The sequence below is a fragment of the Sceloporus occidentalis genome, unplaced genomic scaffold (assembly GCF_023333645.1).
Source record: "Sceloporus occidentalis isolate IW3139 unplaced genomic scaffold, rSceOcc1.0.p SCAF_324, whole genome shotgun sequence".
NCBI classification, from domain to species: Eukaryota; Metazoa; Chordata; class Lepidosauria; order Squamata; family Phrynosomatidae; genus Sceloporus; species Sceloporus occidentalis.
The window spans coordinates 620,304-639,177 of NW_028317304.1; the positions used below are offsets into that span (position 1 = coordinate 620,304).

Here is an 18,874-nt window from a genome sequence, read left to right on the forward strand (position 1 = left end):
GCGGGGCTGGATTGGTAAAATGGGCGGTAGAATTAGGATGTTTCGGTTGGTATGGTACGTTTCGAGCTGGTCTGTGGCTCAGAATCTGGGGGGGGGGGGGTGTATGTCTGCTGGTTCGGGGTGTTACGTCCTTGTTAAGCCTCACTGGACGAGGCCTGTCAGGTTAAGGATAGTGTACCAGTTTGGTTAAAGTTCTATTAATTTATGATGGAATTTAAAACAGGGGTTCATTTCTTTTATTAAGTAATATTTATTCTAACGACATTTGCATACCTACTTTAACCAAATTTTACAGGACAAAAAAAAAAAAAAAAAAAAAGCCCCAGGAAATGCAATGGTTAGCAGGTACACAGATGGAAGAAAGTATCAAACTTCAACTTAAATAGGGTTAATATCTAATTTTAAGTTAAATAGGTGTTATTGAATGCATGATGTCACAAGAGCGAGCCGATTGGACAAATGAGGAACAGCTCACCCAATGTCCCTCCTATGCTTTTAAGAAAGCATGAGAGAAGAGAGTGTTTCCCCCCCCACCCTCAAGTACCCTTTTCCACCCCCACAATGTTGTTTAGAGGATGTAAGGTATCTACCTAGACACCAGAGCTAAAGCAGGAAGACCCACCAGAGTTATCCTGGCTGAGTGTTTCCTTAGGAGCAGCCCCTACCCCCTTATAACATACTGTTTATCATGGTGAACACTGGTATGATGTCATACCAGAGTATCAGCACAAAGTAAGGAGACCATGGAGGTTGTCATGGTTAGGCATGGTAGATTTGGGTGCATTACAAGGGAGATCTCCAATCTGCCCAAGAATAAGTGGTACACCGGGGAGCCTAATCACCCAATATGGCAGCCAGACACCAAGTTGTGTGGCCGAGTGGGTCAGAGTTTAACCAATGGGAACATGTGGAGGAAATCCTAAGTAAAATATCCCCACATCTAAATGATAGCCTATACAAGTAGCGGTAGACAAAAGAGACTCCAGATGATTACCAGAGAGACTTTACATAACCAAAAGTAAGGAGGAGACAGCATGCAGAACATTTGTTTTATTCAGGATCTGATTTCACAGACAATTGCTTTGCAATTATGAACTTCCCAACAACAATCATGAGACTAATGAGACTGAGGGAGCCAACTGCCACCAAAACCCAGAACTCCACCTGCACAGTTTCTTGAGTCGACGCAAGAGCTTGAATACGATCTGCTCCAATCACCAGCAGTGGACCCAGTGTGGCCAGTTCATGTTCTTGCTCTGAAAGGGCAGCTATGTGAAAAGAATACGTTATTTTTGGTCAGCTGGTTCAAATGACTGCCACCATGAAGCAGTGGTGGTCCGACTTTGTTGTGTGTGTATCTTAGTCTACGTTTTACCACCGCTCTCTTCTCTTTGTGTCTTTGGAACGAACACGAAAACGTTAGTGCTTAGTTTTCATGTTAGCCCGAAGACGAATGCACAAGTCTAATCTGTAGCAAGAGGATCAGTATTAACCATTGCCAATACTTGACAAACCTAAATCAGTGCTTCTACATGTACTGGACCCAACATTATTGTAGCAAAAACATATCAGCAACGGTGGTGGGGCAAGTTCACTCACCAGATGCAGCTTCTCTTTTCCAATGTCCCCCATATCTACTGAACTGGGATCCTGGTAGAACTGTCCTCGCGCAGTTGCCAGTCACACAGCATCTACAGATATCACTGGATCCTTCAAGTTCTGACCAGCTGAGGAGACATTAAACACACAATAACAAAACCATTGAGAATAAGTCAGCTAGTGGGAACTTGGCAGAAGGCTTGACTAAGCACCAACTACAAAACATCATTCAACAAGTTTATAGTCCATTTTCAATTGGAAAGAGGAGATTGCTTGAGCAAGGATGTTTTCTGAAGAGTACATCACCAGGAGGCAGTGGCATCGGCAGGGGGCCGAGGCCCCCCTACATTATGCTGTGCCCCTCAATTGACTCGGCTCACCGCCGGGAAACCGGGAAATTTCCCGGTGTGCCGGCACGTTCAGCTGAAATTGCAGCCGATGCTTTGAAACTGTCAGCTGCCGGCCGCTTAATGGCTTGCCGACATGCCGATCATTGAGGCTCTTCGTCCCGCCCCTTTGAAGATGCTCAAGGGGGCGGGCACTTATGGAACAGATGCTGTGACAGGGAGCACGCGGTAGAAGAGCAAGAGAGCAGCGGTGTTGAGGCGGAAAAACGAAGACCTTCAAAAAAAGTAATTTAATTAAAAAAAAAAAAAAAAAAAAAAAAAAGTTGATAAGCAGAAGGGTCTTCAAATGTAATGTGTTATTAGAAGTAATGCACTAGAGTAAGTACACCAGATCTCACTGAAGGAGGGACATTAACAAGGGGGGGGGGGGCTGCCTTGGGAACCTTAAATACAAAAAGATGGTGGCTGACAGGCTGGGGACATAATTACACATCGGGGGGGTGTTAAACATTTGTATGGGGGCCATTATAATAACCATTACAAGGGGTTGGTGCATCAATACACAAGGGAGGGAGGCTGGCGGCATCAAATAAATCAATACACAAGGGAGGGGGCATCAGATAAATCAATACACAAGGGTGAATAGCAAAAATGCACAAAGGAGGGTGGCTGGGGGGGGGCACAAATACACACAAACAGAGCAATGTGGAAAGCATTTTTATACTAGTAGTAGTAGTAGATAATTAATATTAGTAGGTTATCCCATCCTGATGTGGGGGTCCATGTGGCAGCAGAGCCTGTCCTGGGATATGTATTTGGGTGTCAGTGTGGCAGAGCCTGTCCTGATACGAGTTTGGTCATCTGTTTCCTGGTACTTTACTTGCTGTAGAGGGTTAAATAGAACTTTGTAATTTTTATTTATCCAGATTTTGTGGTCAATTCAGAGGACAAAACTTTCTAGGCCTAGAAATCAGTGAGAGGAAAAGTAAAGGTATTGTGTTATTTACTCTTATTTCAATCTGTATATATTATTAAAAAAGGAAACGTAGATGTTGGTTCAGAGTTTGTGAAACTCAATTCTTGATTTCATTATACAGGACGCTATTCCCCTTTGGTTTCACAGGCCTTCACAGACCAGCTTAGTTATATGCAGCTGTATGCATTGTGTTATCTGTGATGAGGTGTCCATTGGGTGACGCAGCGCTAAGATGGTTGTGTTGCATTAATGGCTAAAAGTTTTGTTGAAGTTTCATATTTCGTTTAAGAATATTGTTAAGAATAAGGCTATCACTGTTTTGTTGCGCTGAATAAAACTGGACTTTCTCATCTAAACATTTTTTGCAGTAGCAAATGTTTGAGTCCATTATGTATAATCTAATTTATTTGGACCTTTTAATTTTTTTGATTTCTGGGATTTTAATAATGTGATAAAAAAAAAAAAAAAAAAAAGAATGATTTATAGTTGTTTGGATGTCAAATAGTGTGTCAAATTCTGTCGATATGTATCAGCTAAATTTCCATACATTATTTATGTATACCTGCAAATAGTTTTTTTTTTTTTTTTTGTCTTATTCAGTTGCATGTGCTGTTTCCATGTGTTTATTTGATCTATACCTGAACTACAGAGTGTAAGTAAAAGAGCGGTATGGTTTAGTGAATGAGGGGACAAAGGGACTCTGGGGATGATTACAGGGGAGAGGACTTCTCAATGTCACGGTGCAGTCAGAAGGAGGGAACACTGCACTGACTCACTGTCTTCCCCTGATCTGCAGTCAGTGTGGCAAATATATTGGCAGCAGGGTCTAATAATATATATTGGCTGCAGGGGCTAATAATATATATCGGAAGGCGGGACTAATATATACCGGCAGCAGGGTCTAATAATATATATCAGCAGCAGGAGCTAATATATATTGGCTGCAGGGCCTATTATCAATAAATATTGGCAGCAGGGGCTAATAATATATGTTGGCAGCAGGGTATAGTTTTTATGTATATCGGCAGCAGGGGCTAATATTAAAGAATGAAAAATAACTGCCAGTTTAGCTGTTATTTTGAAATCATATTTCAATCACGGTCTTTACTTCAAAGAGATAAGTGCATATTATGTAGTTAAAAATGCACGTCTAACGTGTGTATGTATATATACATATATTGTATATGTACCGTTTTATAATTGGCCCCCCTACTTTGGTCCCTGGCCCCCCATGTGCCCCCCCTAAATATGAAAGCTGGAGACGGCACTGCCAGGAGGGTACAGGGAGACCCACATGCTTGATCAACAACCTCTACCCCTTCCAGAGAAACAAGATCACTTCACTCACCTGTTGGTGGATTTGCTGTAGGAACAGGCCTTGTTCTGTTGATCTGGAGCTTGGTTTTCTGCAGCAGCTCTCAGATTACAGGTAATGTAGATCTAGATCCGGAAGGAGGACATTAGAGACACCTAAAGGAGGTATAGACCCAGGAGATGAAACTGCCAGAAATACTCACCACAGAGGTATCGGTCCCAGTAAACCTGAAAGCATCCACCATGAACTGCAGCGTGTCTGGACGGGGCCTCGGGGATCTGAAGGCAGAGGACGAATCCTCCTCTCTGCCATCCAACAAACACCTGCCAAGCAGAACCAGGTTATATGCGTTTACATGCAGCCTTGGAGATACCTGGGCATTTAGTGTGACCTACCCATAGAAATCAATGATCTCATAACGGGGACCGGAGGAGCCATCAGGGGATAACGTAGCCACACATCTGTCCACAAAGATCTTCATAGGTACGTGGTTCCCAACAGCAACAGAAGCCTCAATGTGGAACACTTCACCCAGCTTGAAGACTGTAGAGGTTCTTGGGGCAGTCCAGCCCTCTTTAAGGAGAGGACACAGAAGATTAGCAATGTTCCAGAGCCAACTCCCTCCCCACATTTCAGAAAGTTACCATTCATCAGTCGCAAGGAGAAAGACAGACGTTCCTCTGCTGATACGGTGGAGCTGAAGGGCATCCATGTTGGCTTGATAGCGTTGCTGCTCACATTTCCATGCCTACAGATATTATATATGAAAACACGGTTCCTGCATTTCTGTCCTGTGTGCATCAAATAAGAGGATAGGAAATCTCACCTGGGGTAGTAGCACTGGATGGGAACTACAGCAGAGTTGGTCCTGATGATAGGAGAGTTCAAAGAAGGAGTCGGGCTGTAGGTCAAGTTTGTGCTGTAGACAAGGAATTCAGGGGTCATCTGTGGACAACAAAAAAAACCATAACTACACAAGATTTGTGGAGGGCGCAACACTAGATCTGTCCAGATTAGACCACAGTGTGTCTGACACACCCAGATTTGCAGATGTTGCAAGGGGGGCCAGGTTTGCAACCTATCTGCCCACAGCTTCCAGTACACAGTCAGCAGCTGTGAAAGGCTACTGGGTCTTTCTACAGAAAAAGAAAGACGAAATCGGCATAGCTATAACCACCAGCTGGTACAGAGACACCAAAAGATTATGTAGGGAGTGATTCTAAGCAGACTACACCAAGTAGTTATACTTTAGTTAATAAGGACATTAGCAGGCATACTAGGTCTTAACTGTATACTATAGTGCCACAGGATCTGGCATCAATACTAGTGGGTAATACAGTGAAGGCATTTAAGCAAGCATGGGATAGGCAGAAGCCTAAGCTAGATATAGGACAAGGACTAAGGAGAGCACTCAGATTGGGCAGACTAGGGCCTCACTTCCCAACATTAGCCTTACCTGTAAGGCGTTGCCACACTCCTGCAGCCCATACTGGAAGATCACTATAGTCTCAGTGCTCTCCAAGCTAGGTTTACACAATCTGGGTCCAAGGCTCAGATCAGAAGCTTTCACCAGCCTGCCATTTCTATACAGATCCCTGTTCACAGACACCACCATCCTGTCCTCCATACACCGCACGCTGATAGGATGCTCTCCAGAGGTCTGCAGCTGCCTGGGCTGACCAACCACTCCACCATGCCGCCTACCGGACCCCCAACCAGACCAAGGCTGAGATCCACTCCTCCAATGGTCCCACTGACGCCGGTTCCTGGCCAGGACCTGCTGGCTGGAGACAGCAAACACCAGCCCAGAGAGCAGGGTCACCAGAACCAGGCAACTCAGTCTAACCCACTGCCCCATTCTGACCACAAGACAATGAGGGAGAGCACAGAACAGGCCTGTATATACCCCTCCCAGCACCTGATTATTCCATCACCTGAGCAAATTAACACCCAATAATGAAGTAATGATCTTCAGGAGGGCTTTCTAAACCCAACCCTTGCAAACAGAAGAGCTGGACATAGAGAAGATACTGCCATATCATAGTTAAAGGCAGCTCCCCATTTGCTCTAAAACTGCAACTCTCACTATGCTTAGCCAGCATCTTGAAACAATCAGTAGTATATTTATATACTATCAAACGCAAACCAAAATCAGGAATCCATATGAACTATTTCTTGACATACTTCTGCCAATAAAATATTGTGTAAATAGACTTTATCTAGACCAGGGGCGCAGACCTCCAGTCCCTGAGGGGCCACAAGCAGACCACAAATTCTGAGTACTCTTTCCTGAAAATTAGTGTTTTGATGTTTTTTTTATCTTTGCACAATCTGGGATATCCAAGAAAATTCAAACCTAAATTAAATGAATAATTTGAATTAGTAAATTACTAAATATTGAGATTATTGTGAAAGGAACAATCACATTTCTTTTCTCAGAAGCTGTGTCACCCTGTCTTCTGCAAATATAGGGAATTTTTATTTTGTTATTTTTTTAAGTAACATTGAAGTTGGTTACTGGTGCTAGACGCTGTGCAGACCCTGAGTCTCTGCATTCCTTTAAGAAATTGGGATATTCTCAAACGGGTTTGTGAATGGAATGTTCCCTAATGGGTATATGCCATTTAGCGGATGTTGGCCTTACAAGGACAATTTAATGTCCCTGACACCTAGGGTGACCACATGTCCCGGATTGCCCGCAATGGGACTTTAAGTCCGGGGTCCCAGGCAGCCTTAATCCGGGACAATGCATTGCCCCGGAATTGAAATGCCATCTTTTTTTTTTTTTATGCAGAGAGAGGGGCGGCTAGTGGTGATTCAAGAATAAGTTTTCAGCAATGGCTCGGCGTCCCTCACTCTACTCCGCAAGCTTCCAGCTCGATCACAGTAGCTGCATGTCACTCAGCAGTGAATCAGCACACACTGCGGCAGAGCAGGCAGACAGGACCTCTACATGGTAAGTGAACGTCAAACGGGGAGAGGGGTAGATAGTGGGAAGTGGGGGAGAGGGGGGGGATGGTGAGAAGGGGGGTGTAGATAGTGAGAAGGGGGTGCTAAGAATATTGAAATAAAGAGTGAGAATGAGTGAGAGAATGAATGCATGTGTGGATGCATTGTGTGAATGGGTGAGAAAATGAATGAATTAATGTGTGGATGAATTGTCTAAATGAGTGAGAGTATGAATTAATGAATTTGTGAGAATGCATTAATGAATATGTGTAAATGATTTGTGTGAATAAATTACTGTGTGAATGAATTATGTTAATGAAAGTGTGAATTAGTGAGTGACCGTAAAAGATGTATAATTGCTTTGTGGAAAGGCAAAGATGGCACAAGCAGAGGTTTTGAGCCTTGGGGACCAATATGGCACAGGCAGGGTGTTTGTGACAAAGATGACTCATGCTGGGCTGTTTGAGGACAAAGATGGCAAGTTCTATGCGTGTAAATTTGGGTGCTGGTCAGGATCTATGTGGGCAGTGTGGACACCTGGGCTGGCTTTGGGGTGTGCAACCTGTGATCTATGTCTGTAGTTTAGGGGGTTTTAAATATACCTTTTAATGAGGTGTTTGTATGTGAATTCCAGTTCATCTATACTGATGCCCACGGGGGGGCCAGCATGGGCTATAGTGGGCCCTGACTGTTGTGCGGAGGAGGGGTAGGCTTTTTTGGTGGGAATTTCGGGGTGGTGTTGGGGGAAGATTATATAAGTGGCTGCTTTCCCGGGCTCAGGAATTCTATTCATTTGAAATACACCTTCAGTGCTGGGATCACAAGTGAATTTCAATTGATCTATACATGAAAAGCTGGGTTTGTGTGTAAATGTGTTGATCTATATCTGATATCGGCAGCAGGGTCTAATATTTATATTTATATATATAGGCAGCAGGGGCCAATAAATGGGTTTTTAGATATTTGGACAGGGGAACGATTTCGGTGCTTGCCATAGGCTCTATTTTCAGTAGATACACCTCTGGGTGCGGGGGAGGGTATATGAGCAAGTATGTGTGGTTACGGGAATGAATGAGTATTTAAATGTTTGTGAATGAGTGTGTGTGTAATAGCATGGATGTGTAAGGAGGGGGCGGTAGCATGGCATAGGGAGGCTGTAATCACACTCCTATCATGCCCAAGTTCCAGCATGTTCCAGCAAATATATATATATATATATATATATACCGTATTGGCTCGGATATAGGCCGCCCCCCTATATAGGCCGCACCCTAAAAGTTTGGTGCTTTTTTAAAGAAAAAGTTTTTTTCTTTAAAAAAGTACCAAAAAAACATGCTTCCACTCTGTCTCCCCCCCGAGATATGCTGCCACTCTCCCCCCCCGAGATATGCTGCCACTGTCCTCCCCCCCGAGATATGCTGCCACTGTCCTCCTCCTCCTCCCCCCCGAGATATGCTGCCACTGTCCTCCTCCTCCTCCCCCCCCGAGATATGCTGCCACTGTCCTCCTCCTCCTCCCCCCCCGAGATATGCTGCCACTGTCCTCCTCCTCCCCCCCGAGATATGCTGCCACTCTGCCCCCCGACTTACCAGAGCAGACTCCCGGGTGTCTTGCGGGGCCGGCGGGGGACATCTACGCAATACGCGTATACAACTTCTGGTGCCGGCACCGGAAGTTGTATACGCGTATTGCATAGATGTCCCCCGCCGGCCCCACAAGACACCCGGGAGTCTGCTCTGGTAAGTCTTGGGGGCAGAGGTAAAACGCATCATGCGGACGGTCACCGGCTGCGGCGATGCGGGTAAACAACTTCCGCAGCCGGTGACCATCCGCACGATGCGCTTAGACAACCTCCCGTGCCGGCACCCCCCCCCCCCGTGGAAAGTGCTGGCAGGGGAGGCTATCTGAGCGTATCGGAGAGTAGGATGCAGGTCCCCTGCACCGCTTGTCCCGGGCGTCGGGCGCTAGACCCCGAATATAGGCCGTACCCCCACTTTAAAGACTTAAAGTGGGGGGAAAAAGCGCGGCCTATATTCGAGCCAATACGGTATATATATATATATATATATACACACAGGGCCGGCGCCACCTATAGGCAAAGGGCATATAGGGGGTTAAAAGGCATATCATGGGGCAGAGTGGCATATAGGCGCGTATAAGGCCTATCAGGGAGGCAGAGTGGCATATAGGGGTATAAGGCATTTTTGGGGGCAGAGTGGGAAGCCTGGGGACAGATGTGCATAACTGGCAGGGGGGGTTGGCAAATAAAAGGAAATAAAAACAAAAAACAAAATTTTCTCAATCATAGCTTTTATTAAATATGAAAAAATTGTTTACATGAATAAATAAAGAAATAAAAGTTTCTGACAAGAACATCGTGAAGAATAATGTGTGATCACTCTTTTGTTCCACTCAATAAATCTAAAAATGTTTGCAGTAGCAAATGTTTCGATCCCATTATGTCTATTATTAATTTTAACACTTTTGCTTTCTGGCATTTTAATACAAATAATGTGATAAAAAGAATGTTTTATAGTTATTTGTACGGCATTGACTCGGGTATAAGGGGAGATAAACTATATGGGGCTGCTCTCCAAATGTTTCCAGGGCTGCTTTTCATTCCCAGTCTGGCCCTGGCCGCGTTCATTCATTAGAAGTGCGGCCCCACGGGTCGTGGTCACTTGATGGGAGACAGGCAGCCGCGCAGGGCACCCGGCCGCGGTCATTCAGTAAGCGCAGCCCGCGGTCACTATGGGGAGGAGTGGGGAGGACTGTGGCACGCTTGCGCGGCGCCCCTATTGTAATAATGCTCCTGCCCTGTGCATAGATGTTGGTGAGAGGGAGGAGGGAGGCTCATGGTGAGCTGCTGTCTGCTGAGACTTGGTTGGGGGCAGCCCAGCCTAACAAGCATTAAAAGTGGTGGGGTATAAGTGGGTGTGTCAAAGGGGAGGAGCTTATGTGGGTGGAGCCAGGGGCAGCAAAATTATGTTTTGCCTAGGGTGGCAAAAATCCTTGAACCAGCCCTGAATGATGCCCACGGGGGGGGGGCTATAGTGGGCCTTGACTGTTGTGCGGAGGAGGGGGTAGGCTTTTTGGCAGGAATTTCGGGGAGGAGGAGTTGAGGGAAGATTATATAAGTGGCTGCTTTCCGGGCTCAGGAACCATTTTTTGTGGTTAGCATACCTGGTTGCTTTTGTTTGTAGGTTTGTGTCGTTTGTCACAGTCTGTGGGGCGGCAGCTTGCCAGGTATCCAGGGGGTTAATGTGGGTGGTAAGTGAATGGTTGGTAACATCTGGTGGGAGGTTCTTGGCTGTCAGTGCTGGAACCTCAGGTCAGGGTGGGGGCATCTCGGTACGTCCCTTCCTTAAGTGGCATTTGGTTCTGGTACCTGGATTACTTGGCAAGCTTGGGTGTTTTATTGTATATATTTACATGTTGGTGTTTGAGTCGTTGTCCTTGTTAATGCACCGACGTTTATTGTTTCAGGTTTTGGCGTGACAATGACTCTAATAAATAAAATTGGCTGTGGCCTTTTCTCATCCATATTTATGGTGTGCGGTGTCATTATTGGGGGGGTTTTTAATGGGGAGTTAAGCCTAGCCCGGAAAAATCAAAGCTACAACAGTCAAATATATACCTACAGAAATGCCTTTTAATCCCTAAATACTACTGTAGCATATAGGGGTATAAGGCATATCACAGGGTACAGTGGCATATCGGAGGGTATAAGGCATTTCTGGAGGCAGAGTGGCATATAGGGGGGTTGTAAACCATTTCTGGGTCAGAGTGGCAAGCCTGTGGGCAAATGTGCAAAAGTGGGGGGGGGGGGGCAGGTTAGCAAATAAAAGGAAATAAAAAACAAAAAAATATTTTTCTCAATCATGGCTTTTATTAAATATGGAAAAAAAAATAGTTTACATGAATATTTACTAGTGAAACTTTTTTCCTATAGGATAGTCTTATATTCAGCACACCCCCCCCCCCGTAAATATTCAGATTTTGGCGGGTCGTCTTCTAATCAAGCAAATACGGTATATCTGCCTTCTCCTCTACACCAGCAGCATCTTATTCATGTGGTTTTCCCATCCACATCCAGTGCCAGGAGCACAGCAAACCACACATAGAAAGAAAAATAAAGTGCGCTCAGTGTAACTCTATTGTGAGACAGAATATGAATAAAGTTTTACAGAACCTGTATAATTTATATCGATATCCGTGTGTGTTTTTTGAACTGGATATCTGGAGACAGAATATAAACACAGACAATAGTATAATACAGTTTGGGTATAAATTCCCCCTATTAATGTGTGAATGCACTGAAGACCCACGATGTAAAACGGCCCACCTCTCCCGAGACTCGACCACCGCTGGACCCCAATCCATGGACACTCCAGAGATGGAGAACAGCAAATACGGTATATATATATATATATATATATATATATATATATATATAGTTTATTTTGGTTCTAGATTCTTTAAATAGATGGTTTATATTCACATAAAAAGCGCTTATTCTAATAAAATTGTAAATTTTTTTTTAAGAATCTAGTAAAACAGTAAGCAGCAGAAACAAACTCACCCATCGGCTTAAATAGCTAGCAATCAGGCCATAGGCCGCAACAGCAGCAATTTGGCGCCAAAATATTCTGACAGGCGCATAGTCGTATGTGCCCTGCGATAAACCGTACCCACAAACCAAGCTTTCGCCAAAGAAGACAAACACCTTTATTGAGTGCAAATATAATTTCCACAGCTTTAACAATTTACAATTAAAACAGATGACCTATTTCCCTTTCATGAACAATAACGACCCCCCCCCCCCCCCAATTCTAAAACATATTGACAGTATGGACATTGGCACCAACACATACCAGGTGCCTCCACATTAACCTATTGGACCACTATAGGGGCATATCGAGACACCCCTACACACCACCCCAGGTTCTGAACCACAGGCCAGCCCAAGACAAATAAATAAAACAAAACCCACTGTACCAAAACAATTATCCCAAACTATGCCCGCCGCTGTGAAAGAACGGGGTAGACACCTCAGGTGACTGACCATTCGACTTTAGTGAATAGACGCAAGTGGGTTTGCAAGACACAACTGGTGATTCCCTCCTGTTCTTACTGCTACTCTAATTCAAAACAAATTAAAAAGTAATAGCCCCCTCTAATTTTGTATTGTTGGGTACATGAATATTATACAGCTTAAATATGATTAACCACTTGCCTTTATGAACAGATCCAGTTGTCTGTCAACATGTTCAAATGGTTCAATGTTTTGGAGCAGAGATTGATGGACAAGGCTTGGTGATAACCGACATTCCGTAACCAATTTTTACTATGCGGTATGAAGGGCCAATCCCAGTGAACAAGGGCATATACTGGTCTAGGATCAGGCCACCCCTGAGGGAATAGAGTGTTCCCCTCAAGTACCCATTCCAACCCCCATGGTGTTGTGTAGAGCAGATGCAGTATCCATGTGGACTGTAAACACCCAATAGGGCAACCAGACACCAAGTTGTGGGGCCAAGTGGGTCAAAGTTTAATCAATGGGAAACTAACATGTTGAAGAAATACTAACTAAAATATCCCCACATCTAAATGATAGCCTATTCAAATAGACAAAACACACTCCAGATGATTACCAGAGAGACTTTACATAACCAAAAGTAAGGCGGAGACAGCATGCCAGCACATTTTGTTTTATTCAGGCTCTGATTTCACAGACAACTGCTTTGCAATTATGAGCTTCCAACAACAATCATAAGACTAATGAGACTGAGGGAGCCAACTGCCACCAAAACCCAGAACTCCACCTGCACAGTTTCTTGAGTCGATGCAAGAGCTTGAGTACGATCTGCTCCAATCACCAGCAGTGGACCCAGTGTGGCCAGTTTGTGTTCTTGCTCTGAAAGGGGCACCTATGTGAAAAGAACACGTTATTTTTGGCCAGCTGGTTCAAATGATAGCCAACATGAAGCAGTGGTGATCCAACTCCTTATATAGCACTTTTAAGAGCAGGTAGTGATCAGCTCCCCCCCACAATTTAATTCCTGACCACCAGCTGTAAACATTTAAACTTGAAATCCTCTTGAGCTACTTTGTCATCTAGTTTCCCCCCCCCCCCCCCCCATGAAGCTCTTCTTTTAGTCTCACCTTCCAGCTAAAAACAAAGTAATTGATAAAGCAAGTCTAAACACTTAAGCAACCAGTTTTAAAATGTTGGCAACTTTGAGTACTGGATAGATGCCAATCAAGCTACAGTTTATAGACCGCATCTGTAGCAAGAGGATCAGTTTTAACCACTGCCAATACTTGACAAACCTAAACCAGTGCTTCTATATTTACTGGACTAGTGCTTACACCCTAACAGGGACTTCCATATTTAGTTGTCATTTGGATTAACAGAGGTGGTGGGGTAAGTTCGCTCACCAGATACAGCTTCTCTTTTCCAATGTCTCTCATATCTACTGAACTGGGATCCTGGTAGAACTGGCCTGGCACAGTTGCCAGTCACACAGCATCTGCAGATATCACTGGATCCTTCAAGTTCTGACCAGCTGAGGAGACAAGAGACATTAAACACACAATGACAAAGCCATTGAGAATAAGTCAGCTAGTGGGAACTTGGCAGAAGGCTTGACTAAGCACCAACTACAAAACGTCATTCAACAAGTTTATAGTCCATTTTCAATTGGAAAGAGGAAATTTCTTGAGCAAGGATGTTTTGTGAGGAGTATGTCACCAGGAGGGTACAGGGAGACCCACATGCTTGATCAACAACCTCTACCCCTTCCAGAGAAACAAGATCACTTCACTCACCTGTTGGTGGATTTGCTGTAGGAACAGGCCTTGTTCTGTTGATCTGGAGCTTGGTTTTCTGCAGCAGCTCTCAGATTACAGGTAATATAGATCTAGATCGAAAGGATGACATTAGAGACACCTAAAGGAGGTATAGACTAGACTTGTGCATTCGTCTTCGGGCGAACATGAAAACGAGCACGAAGAGGCCGTTTTTTTTGTTCGTTCCGAAGGAACGTAGAACAGAATACAGTGCCGGCAAAACCGTAGGCGAAGACGAAGACTCACAATCACGAAGATTCGAAGATTCTTCGTGATCGTCTTCGTTTTTTGCCGCGCAACCGCCAAAATTTCAAACAGGAGTGAGCTGATCCTCGTCTGTCCAATCAGCTCACTCTTGTGACGTAACGCTAAGGGTCTCGTCCAATGCCTGTGCTGCTGTTTTTTGAATTCTGAAGGCGCCTTTATAAGACCAGAGCTTGCCTGAGAGATCCATTCATTTTTCGCTGTGACTGCTTTGGCAACACTGCTGTGCTGCATCCGAGCGTTACAGAGAGAGATTGTTCTGTTCTGTGTGAGACTGGTAAGCCTTAGCCTGCCATTTCTCACTGTGTACTTCATCCTCACTTCAGTGCTACTTAATTAATATATTTAATAATAATAATTTGATTAATTTAATTTTTTTAAAATTAATTTGTCATCAACTTTAGTGTAAGTGCTGTTGAGTTGACAGTGCACCCAGTGCCTCAGTGGCACTGGGGTGCCCTTGCCCTGGGCTGGCACTAGTGCCTATTGCCTGTCCTGCTTAAATAAATTAAATAGAATTTATAAATTACAATTTAATAGAATCTATAATTTAATAGTTCATTATAATATTATATATATATATATATATTTGTCAGTCATATATATATATACTATAGTATACTAGTGTAGAGTGTACTGTAGACATTCATCTACTAGTGTCTAATTTAAAATCAGTAATATTAATTAATATAATTAATAATTGAATTCATTATAAAATTATATATATATTTGTCAGTTATAGTTAGTAATAGTATACTAGTGTAGAGTGTACTGTAGACATTCAGAACATCTACTAGTGTCTAATCTAAAATCAGTAATATCAATAATTCTCTAATTCTTTCTTATCTTAATAGTTAAGCTATAAATAAAAGTAATAATATTAATTACTACTAGCGTATAGTTCAGCTAATCTTATTAGTACTGGTGCTGCAGCTCTATAGTTTGTGCTTTGTTTTAGCAACAGTAAGAGACCAAGTCAATTTTTCTTAATTAATCTTTCATTTTATTTCATTTGTTTTGCTCACCTCAGTCCATCAGTGAAGTGAACTTGTTGGGCTAGTGAGTGCAGCCGCATAAGTGCTGTGTTTTTTTTTGATCAGCAAGCAGTGACGTTAACTGTTTTGCAAAGATTTTCTCATTTATTTTACATTTTATTTCAATTTTATTAAAAGTACCCTTAGTGTTTTGCTCACCTCAGTCCATCAGTGAAGTGAACTTGTTGGGCTAGTGAGTGCAGCAAGCAGTGAAGATAACTGTTTTGCTGTGACATTTTATTTTATTTCTAATTCTTTTCAAGAAAAATTGACTGTGACGAGCTGTACTAAGCAAAGCTTCAAGCTACTAGCTGTAGTACTAAAATAATTCTAATCTTCTTTAATCTTAATCTATAATATATTATAAATAATAATATTCTAATTCATAATCTATAATATAAGTAATTCTAATTCTAATTCATAATCTATATTCTTCTATCTATAATACATAATATATAAGTAAATTAGTTCTAATCTATTAATATTATATAACTTAATATTAATTAATAAATCATATACTGAATCTGATTTAACCTCACTTTAGCTTAGTGGGTTTGAGAGCGTCTGCCTAGAGGTAGACTTATAGTAAGGAAATATAGCTTTAGGCTAGCATAGTGGTAGGCTAAGCTCTTAGGCCCGTGTAAATTCAAATTAAAAATAAAATACTGCTAGTTATTAAATAGTTAATCTTGAGTTAATTTCAATAACTTTAGGATTTTGGCAGATTGCACACAGCACAGTGCAGTAGTGCATAGTTTTACTTTTTAAGCAGTAGCACTGAAGAGAACTTCCTCTAATTTTTTTGTCTTTAATTCGTTTTTCCTTTTTTTTATTTTTATTTTTTTATTTTTTTTTTTATAGTTTTTTAAACACTACACTACACTACACTACACTACACACACAACACAAAATTTGAAATGGATCCTCCTTTTGGGACTAAGGAGGGACAAGCTCCATCTACCACCACCAGCACCACCACCAGCACCACCACCAGCACCACCACAAGCTCTAAGATGCAGCCTTTGCGTCAGTCTAGTCGGCCAAGTAGGCCAAGCTCTCGCTTATCATTTGGGGAAGCATTGCTTGAAGGATCATCAAGTAAAGGAAAGGCACCAAAAGCAGGCAGTAGTAGTGCGGCTAGGCCCACAAGCTCTATGGTTTTTTACGGAAAGCCTAAAGCACCAGAAGCACGTTCAAAGTTAAAGGGTAGCACAAGTAGTACCAGCCCAGTGACTAAAAAGAAGTGCCTTTTGCCCCAAGCAGCATCTTCCCCATCCACCAGCAGCATGCAAAGTACCAAGCAGAGCCAAATTAGCAGCAAGACTCAGAGGGGTCCCAAACCAAAGCGATCTCATTCCTTTGTAGGGAAAACCACCACCACCACCACCCCCGCCTCTACCACCACTAGTGCTGCGCCTACTGTTCCCACTGGTACCGCCACGCCATGTCCTCCTAGTACCTCTAGCAAGCCACCAAGTCCTTACAAAATTTTTGTAAAGACAGTTAGAGAGAGGGCTACACATAGTGGAACTCCACCTAGCGAGGTAGCAGAGGAGCCTGAGACTGAGAGGCCAAGTGCAGAGTCTATTCTTCCTGCTCGCACTACTACTAGTCACGAGTCTCACGACGATATCAGTCTTAGCTCCAGCCTAGCAGGAATTCCATTCGATCTGGCTAATGAAGAGCTAGACTATGAGCCAGAGGAAGTAGAGGAGATGAGTGGTCAGGAATCAGATTCCTCAGGGAGCAGTGTCCAAATGACTAGTGCACAATTTTCCCCTGAGCCTCCACCTTCTCCGCTACGATCATCACCATCACCACCAGCAGCAGCAGCAGCAAAACCTAGCAAATCTAAAGCAATTAGCAGTCCCACTATGGCCAGTACTGTTACCACCAGTCCCACCACCACTAGTTCTGCCTCTGTTCATCCACCCCGAGCAGTAAGAGCAGCACCCAAGGCACACTCCAAGGCTATGCGCGCCCCAATTTGGGAGCACTTTGAAAATGTTGAAGAAGGGCGCTATGGAAAGTGCAAACATTGTGGGAAGCTAATAAGCAGAGGGAAAGTGTCTGGCCATTTTACCAGTGCTAGCATGAAGCATCACCTCAGCACTCAACACAACGCTGTGCTATTGGGGAAAGATGCAGAGGTAAAACTTAGTGCAGGCAGCATAGCTGGTGGCCGTGGAAAAACCCCAACAGCTTCTTCTTCTGAGCCAATAGCAGCAGCAGCAGCAGCAGCAACTAGTGCTGGCAGCCAGAGACCAAGGCAGGTTGGAGCACTGCATGCCCAGCCCACCCTGGAAGAATTTGGGGCATTCCACTCCAAGAGAACGATGCCCAAACAGCAGGCCAATAAAGTAACGCGACTTATTGGTCAGTTCATTGCTGTTGGAGGGGCATCCTTCTCCATGATTGAAGGGGAGCCTTTCAAACAATTGATGGCGGCTGTGGCTCCACAATACACAGTTCCGTCACGTTCCACTTTCAGCAGGAACATTGTCCCCTCGCTGTATCGGTCCTGTGTTGCAGCAGTGAAAGAGGAGCTTTCCAAGGCTGCTGGTCAGTGTGTTCATTTCACTACAGATTTGTGGAGTGCACCTAGCGCCCAGCATGCCTTTCTTTCTTTGACAGCACACTGGTGGCAGCCCGGTGTGTCTAAGGAAGTTGCTGCAGCAGGCTACCGATCATTCCTTCTCCATGCAGAAGTGATGGATGAAAAGCACACTTGCCAAAATATTCTGCATGCGATTAGGAAAATGTTTAGCCTTTGGGTGGGAGCAGAGGCGGGCACCAATGTTGAAGTTGGTTTTGTGGTAACTGACGGAGGTGCCAATATGGTGAAAGCGCTGCGAGATGGTCATATTGTTGGTGTGCGCTGTGCAGCCCACATCATCCATCTTGTAGTGAAGGCAGCAATGTCAGAAGGAACTAATGTGGCAGCAGTAGTTCTGTCCCGCTGCAGAAAGATCGCTGGGCACTTTCACCATAGTGTTAAGGCTAGCCAACTTTTGAGGGAAGAGCAAGAGAGGTCAGGTCTTCCCGTACACTGCCTACGTCAGGATGTCAGTACACGGTGGAACTCCACGTTAGACATGCTAGAGAGGATTTTGGAGCAGCAGAGGGCAATCCATAATCTTGCCTCAGAGCACAATATTGGGATTACCTCTCCATTGAATAGGGAGGATTGGACAGTGATCGCCCAGCTAGTGGCAGTCCTTAAACCATTCAGGGATGCCACAGAAAATTTAAGCTCAAACACTGCCAGTCTGGCCCAGGTAATCCCAGTGTTCTCCCATCTAGGCAGCAAGATGGATGTGTTCCTTGGAAACCGTGAGGCTGTTCAAGGTGGCACTCTACATCCTGACGTAGCAGCCATAGTCAGGAAGCTGAAGGATCTGCTAAAAGTACACCTTCGCAAGCGAATGGAAGAGAGTCCCGAAATGATGCTAGCGTGCCTTTGTGATCCAAGAATTAAGGGAAAGCTAGCTTTGAAATTCAATGTTCTCAGTAGCTACCGGGAGCAATTGGTCAACAA

The 18,874-nt window shown here is 43.9% G+C and overlaps 1 protein-coding gene across 1 annotated transcript; it reads right to left on the reverse strand.

Annotated features, from left to right (window-relative positions):
- Positions 1-1,050: 1,050 nt before the first annotated feature.
- Positions 1,051-6,095, reverse strand: LOC149274573 (zona pellucida sperm-binding protein 3-like). The gene is made up of 8 exons (XM_089505356.1): positions 5,694-6,095; positions 5,064-5,182; positions 4,882-4,985; positions 4,633-4,810; positions 4,440-4,560; positions 4,271-4,362; positions 1,600-1,727; positions 1,051-1,268 (listed from the first exon to the last, which is right to left on the reverse strand). The coding sequence occupies exons 1-8, from the start codon at positions 6,093-6,095 to the stop codon at positions 1,051-1,053; spliced, it is 1,362 nt and encodes a 453-aa protein (XP_089361482.1).
- Between the last annotated feature and the right edge of the window lie 12,779 nt (positions 6,096-18,874).

Coding starts and splice junctions, on each gene's coding strand:
- LOC149274573 (XM_089505356.1), bottom strand. CDS start 6,095: ATGGGGCAGTGGGTTAGACTGAGTTGCCTGGTTCTGGTGACCCTGCTC. Junction 5,183..5,693: donor AGTGTGGCAACGCCTTACAG/GTAAGGCTAATG, acceptor TGTTGTCCACAG/ATGACCCCTGAATTCCTTGT. Junction 1,269..1,599: donor GAAAAGAGAAGCTGCATCTG/GTGAGTGAACTT, acceptor CTTTTCACATAG/CTGCCCTTTCAGAGCAAGAA.